The following is a 6,188-nucleotide window of genomic DNA, read 5'->3' as shown; positions in this document are numbered from 1 at the left end:
CGGGGGCGGGCCACGAGCAAAGGGTGGGGGAGGAGGGGGGAGCAGAGAGCCGGCGTGCCCTCCCGCGCCCCACGGACCGGTCCCTTTCGCAATTAGAGTACAGCCCACAACAGAAACCCCAAAGGGAACAAAAACGAAACGAAAGTCCTGGGAGAAGCCGGTCCACAGGACGTAAACACACAGGACAGTGCGACTCCGGGCCCACGGGGGCGGGGGGGGGGGGGGGGGGGGGAGGGGAGGAGGGAGGGGGACGGGGAGACTCCCGCCCCAGTCCACAAAAATAATCTTTAAAAAATAAATCTTAAAAAAACCACAGCCGGCGGGGGACACGAGCGAGCGGTCGGTCGGCAGGGCGGGCGGAGGAGCCCCGGGTCCACGCCGTCCGGACCCCGGGCCGGCCCCGCCCGCTCAGAACATCATGTTCCCCGGGTGGCCCGTGCCCTGGCCGAAGCCCCCCAGCCCGACGTCGGCGGCCAGCCCGCGGGGCCGCATCTGGGGCGGCACCATGAGGTTCTGCTGGGGGCCCATCATGCCGGGCGGCACGGACATCACCATGCCCGGGGAGCCCACCGGGCCCGGGTGGCTGTACAGCCCGGGGGGCGGCCGGTCCTTGCCCGGGATCATGCCCACCGCGGCCGCCGGGTTGTTCATCAGCGCGGGCTGGCCGGGCATGGCCGACGGGGCCGGCGCCAGCAGGCGATGGTGGGGTCCCATCATGCCTTGCTGCAAGAAGGCTGGAGGCCTCATGGGATTGTGGCCCGGCCCGGAGGGCGCAGTCCCCAGGGGGAGGTCTGGCGTGCCCACGGGGCCCGGACCCCCCATGGCCGGCAGGGCCAGACCCATCCGGGGCCCCGCCTGCTCCCCCAGCACCCCCGGCACGTGGGAGAAGCCGGGGCCGGGGCCGGGGCCCTGGGGCGCCTTGCGGCCGGGGCCTTCCCCGCGGGGGAAGTACTGCAGCGTCTGGCTGGGCTTCTCCGACGGGATGATCCGGGACAGGTCGAACTCGGGGATGCCGGCGGCCCCGGGGCGGATCACTTCCTGCAGGTCCGGGTCGGCGAAGACCGAAGGCAGGCTGTTGCCCAGGACGGCGAAGGGCTCCGGCCCCCCCGCCGGCCCGCCGGCCTTGCAAAGTGCTGGGTCTGCGGAGCCCTGGGGGAGGGGGCCGGGGCGGCCGAGCGGCCCCTCCCCGGGGAAGCCCATGGTGCCGGCGAAGCCCCCCTGGGCCCCTCCGCCGGGGCCGTTGTGGGGAAACGGCACCGGCTGGGGCGGGGACTGGACCGCGGGGAAGCCTTGCGCGAAGCCCAGCCGCCCGGGGGGGCCCAGGGCCGACTCGGGGGCCCCGGGCCCCATCATGGGAGCGTGGGCCATGAGGCCGGGCCCCACCGGCACGCCGTGCGGGGGGAGGCCGGGCCCCATGGTGCCCGGGGAGGGCACCTGGGTGGAATGGGACAGAGGCTGGGTCAGGCCCATGGGGCTCATGGTGGGCAGAGGGACCACGGGATTGGGCGCCGGAAGGCGGGGGTTCTGGGGGTTCAGGCCCATCCCTAGGAGAGAACAGAGGGGGCTGGCGGTCAGTCTGGCCCGCCGGCGGCCCCCATCCCCGGCCCCGGCCCCGCCCCGCCCCCGCCCTCACCGGACAGGTTACTCATCGGCGGCAGGTTCGGGGAGCGGGCCGGAGGGGAGTCGTCGTCCGAGCTGGCCACGGTCTTGATGGCGTCGTGGTACAGCGGGGTGGAGCTGGGCATGGCGAACTTGGACATCCGGGACATCATGATGGACAGGGGGTTCTGGGAGAGGGTGGGCTCCGGGGGCATGGCGTACGGGGCGCTGGACGGCAGGCTCCCGGGGAGGGTCCCGCTCGAGGGCTGGCCGGCGGGGGGGGGGCGGGGGGCCACCTGTGGAGGGGTGGGGGGGGGAGTCGGTCAGCCCTCACCCGGGTCCCCGGTCCCGGCCCCGCCTCGATTCCCGGGCCCACCCCCCAGAAGCCCCGCTTCGGGGCATCTCACGGGACCCGGGTGGAGATCGGCCCCGTGAAGGCCTGTCTCCTGCCAGCCCAAGGGAGAGCCGCCCACGGGTGCCAAAGGGCCAGGACAACTCCGGACAGAGTCGGGGACCGATCTGGCTGCCCTGGCTGGGGCAGCTGGCAGACAGCCATCTGTACCCTGTAACAGACCCCCCCCCCCCAAAATGCCATCTGGGACCCTTTCGGGAACCCGGGCCACGTAAGCCTCCGAGTCCAATCAGAAAACAGACGTGAAGGTCCTGCTCCTCACACTGAGTAGGCCCCTGGGGCCGGCGGCTTCGCTCCGGATCTAGGGGGGGCGTGAAGCCGCCCCTCCTCCTCCGGAGGGGAGAGCCAAGCCAGCTGCCCCCACTCGGGGGGAAGACCCCCCCACCCCGCTTCCCCGGGTCCCCCCTCCGCGTCCCCCCTGCGCTGACCTGGCTCCACGTTGGTCAGCAGGGCCGGGGACGCCATGGTGAGGGAGGGAGCTTTGTGGTTCGGGGGGATCCCGGGACTCGGCAGCGGCGGCTTGGGGGAGGAGGCCCAGCCGGGCGACGGGGCCGGGAGCGACGGGGACTTGAGGTGCACGGGCGAAGCAGCAGCAGACCCCAGCACGGGCGGGGACTTGATGGAGGCGGCGGCGGTGGCGGCCGGGCCCGCCAGCATGCCCGCCAGCTGCGACGGCGTCTGGGGCGACTTGAGGCTCCCGGAAGGGGACCCCAGCATGGGCGACTGCACCTGGCGCATGGTGGGCGACTTGAGGGGGTTGAGGCCCGGCGAGTGCACCTGGCCGGGGGCCACCGAAACATCCAGGGGTTTGCGCCCCAGGGCCCCGCCGGGGCCGCCGCCGCCCCCGCCCCGCTGCCCGGGGGGCGGCCCCGCCGGGCCCGGGCCGCCCGGGCCGCCGGGGCCGCTGAGAGGTAGTGCTGGCAGGTGGCTGAGCCGGCTGTTAGTCCTTTGGTCGGGGCCGAGCGGGTCCCGGGGCCCGCGCAGCCCCGGGCCGGCGCCGGGGAGGAAGGGGCGGCTCGCCAGGCCGTAGTCCGGATGCTGGGGGCCCTCGGCGAACGGCAGAGACACCAGCTTGGGCTGCGCCGGCAGCAGCTCGGCCAGGCCCGGCCGTAGCTTGAGCATCTCGTCGGGCCCCACGCCGGCCTCCCGCATCTTCTGAGGTACGAGCGGGGGGCCGGCCTCCCCCTTCAGGGGCCCGGGGCCCACTCCGAAGTCGAGCTCCCGCCCGGGGCCCGGGGGCGGCGGCGGCGGCGGGGGGAGCCCCTTGGAGAAGTCGCCCCTGGGCGGGCTCAGGGGCCCGTCGAGCGGCCCCCCCCCGGGCGAAGAGCGGGGCGCCGCCGCCCCCGCCCCCGCCCCCGCCCCCGCCGGGCTCCAAGTGGCGCTGGGCACCGGGGGGGAGCAGCCGGTTCACCTCCAGGCCCAGCCCGGGGGGCAGGCCCAGCTGTTTGTCGGCCAGCTGCTGGGGGAAGAGCTCCTCGGGCGGGGGCAGGCCCTGGGCGACGGGGAAACGCTCCCCTCGGCCGGGGCCGCTCAGCACCCCGGGGCCGGGGGGGAAGGGCCGGCCGTCGCCCATCTTGGGGACCTCGTCGGCCCAGGGGGCTCCGGCGAGGCCGGGCCGGACGGCGGGGTTGGGGACGCCGGGGCCTTCCAGGTCCGAGTTGATCATGCCGGCGAAGGCCGGGAGGCGCAGCGGGCCCCCGGCCACGTTGGCGTGGGGGGCCAGGCCCCGGGGCGGCAGGGGGTGGGCCCCGCCCATGGGGTCGGGGTAGGGCTCCGGCCCCCCGGGCCCCCAGCCCTCGCCGGGGCCCAGCTGGTAGGGCGGCGGGGGGCCGCGGCCCACCCCCCGGGGCCCGTGCTGGTGAGCCATCATCTCTTGCAGCGAGCACTGCTGAACCACCACCTGCTCCTGTTTCCTCCGCTTCTCCTCGTAGAACTCCTGCTGCAGCTTCAGCCAGGCCACCTGCTCGGGGGTCATGTGGTCCAGCTGGTCGGGGCCCAGAGGCCCGGCCTGGGAGCCCATGGGCGGCGGGGCCATCTCCTCGGGGGAGAAGGCCAGGTCTCGGGGGCCCTGGGGGCCGAACGGCACCGCCCCCTCCCCCCGGGGCCCGGGCCCCTTCCCCAGGCTCTGAGACTGGGCCAGCATGGCCTGGAGGGGGCCGTCGGCTTTCTTGACGGGGCCGTCGAGGCCCCCCCCGGGGGCCGGCGGGGGCCCCCCGGCGAACTCCTTCTCGTCCGGGAACAGCATGCGCTGGATGTCTCGCAGCGTCTGCAGGGAGCGCTCTCGGTGCTCCAGCTGCTCCTGGGACAGCCCGTCCGGGTTCTCCCCCAGGGCCGGGGGGTCCCCGGCCGAGACCGGGGCCGGCGGGGGGCCCTTGGGCTCGGCGCCGGCCGGCCCCCCGCCGCCGCCGCCCCCCTGGGGGGCGGGGCTCCCGGCTCGGTGGTTGGGCGTGGAGCCCGGCCCCGGGCCCTCGGGCGCCAGCGGCGGGGAGGCGGAGGGGCTGCCCGCCGGAGGCACCGGTTGGCCCTCTGCCCCGGGGCTGTCCCGGTCCAGGGGGCACGGGGGGCCGCCGGGCTTGCCGGCGGGGGCCGGGATGGGAGCGGGGGGCTGCAGCTTGGAATTCTGGTTGGAGTTCTGGTCCTGGGAGGCCGAGGCCGGCGGGGGAGGAGGCGGCGGCGGCGGCGGCGGCGGCGGCGGCTGCGGGAGAGGCTTTGGCTCGTTCCGGAGGGCGGCCACCGGTGCGTTCTGGGGGAGAGAGAGGAGTTCAATGGCGTCGTTGGCACGATGGGGACCGGCAGCTACTGGAGGGCCGGAAGTGCACGTCTCAATCAATCAATCAATCGATCGTATTTATTGAGCGCTTACTGTGTGCAGAGCACTGTACTAAGCGCTTGGGAAGTACAAATTGGCAACATATAGAGACAGTCCCTACCCAACAGTGGGCTCACAGTTTAAAGGGCTCACAGTCTCGCTCCAGTCAGGCTCTCCTTAGCGCTCGGCAGGACGCTGGCACTCAGCAGCCGCCACGGGGCACAGGGCTGAGTTGGGGCGGGGGCAGGTGGACGGGGAGGCCGGCCAGCCAGCCAGCCAGGGCCTCCTCCCACAACCGCCCGCTACGGCGGAGGGCTGACAGCGCTTCCCCTTGGCCCGGCCCCGGGGCTCGCTGCCGGGTCCCGCACCCCGGGGCTCCCCGACCCAGCGTGTGCCCGGCCTCGCTCTGAGCTAAGCAGAGGCAGGCTGTTCACCCGGGGAGGGATGAGGAAGCTGCTCTCCTCGAGTTTCTGGCAGCCACATGCCCCCAGGGCTCGGTTTCCAGTGCGCGCTTGCCCATGTCAAATTCCATCAGGGATCTGCCCGGCAACACGTCTAAGATAACCGGCCGGCAGCACGCCGCCTTGGGGGCCCGAGACCGAGGGAGGGAAGGAGGGAGGGAGGGAAGGAGGGAGAGAGGGATTGGCAGCAACCCAAACGCCCGCCGGTTCTCTGCCTGGCCCATCCAAGGCTTCAGGCTGATGTTTGCTGGGAGGGCTGGCTGCGGGGGGGACGGGCAGACTCCAGGGAGGACGGACAGGCTTCAGGGAGGTTGGGCAGGCAAGAAGGCACGTCACTGTTCCTGCAGCCCCAGTGCTGCCCTCATCCCGGAGAAACACGGCCAGCTACCCGCTCGGAAAGTTGGCATCCCAAGCTGGGCACCAGAGCCTGGAGACTCACAAGTGCCCTTGGCCACAAAGGGAGGGCGAGGCTGGGCATCGGAACCCAGGTTCCAGGACGAGTTGCTCTTTTCTATACCTTGCTGGGGCCTGGTCTCTGTCCAGCCCCACGGCGCCCACAGGATCTGCAGGAGGGAGACCCCCGGGGAACGGGAGAGGTCCGCGGGGTGGGATGGCCGGGCCGGTCCTGGCTGAGGCCCGGGCTGCGTGCGTACCTGAGGGGCGCCGCTCCTCTCCACCTTGCTGTTCGAAACGCTCTGGATGTGGAAGGACACGATTGTTTCCGACTGGCCCTTCAGCACGGCTTCTGCGGCCCTGCAACGAGACAGGCGGCTCAGACCTCCCGGCTGGAACACCCGGGCAGGGAGTCTGGGGGCCACGGGAGAGGGAAGGGAGGAAGAGGAGGAGACAGGAGACCAGCCCTTCTCGCTTCTCACCTTCCCTCTCCGCTGAGCCCCCAAAGGACCCG

General features: G+C 73.4%; 1 protein-coding gene across 1 annotated transcript in view; it reads right to left on the bottom strand.

Annotated features, from left to right (window-relative positions):
* Positions 1 to 270: 270 nt before the first annotated feature.
* The window catches only part of BCL9 (BCL9 transcription coactivator), a 49,475-nt gene continuing 43,557 nt past the window's right edge, over positions 271 to 6,188 (bottom strand). The window contains 6 exon segments of the mRNA XM_038757732.1: positions 271 to 1,544; positions 1,634 to 1,883; positions 1,885 to 1,895; positions 2,440 to 3,325; positions 3,327 to 4,754; positions 5,935 to 6,034. Coding sequence (XP_038613660.1) covers positions 409 to 1,544; positions 1,634 to 1,883; positions 1,885 to 1,895; positions 2,440 to 3,325; positions 3,327 to 4,754; positions 5,935 to 6,034 — 3,811 coding nt within the window. The 3' untranslated portion in view covers positions 271 to 408.

The sequence above is a fragment of the Tachyglossus aculeatus genome, chromosome 16, assembly GCF_015852505.1.
Source record: "Tachyglossus aculeatus isolate mTacAcu1 chromosome 16, mTacAcu1.pri, whole genome shotgun sequence".
Classification (NCBI taxonomy): domain Eukaryota; kingdom Metazoa; phylum Chordata; class Mammalia; order Monotremata; family Tachyglossidae; genus Tachyglossus; species Tachyglossus aculeatus.
Note: the sequence above shows the minus strand (reverse complement) of the source record. Positions and strands in the feature narration are given on the sequence as shown.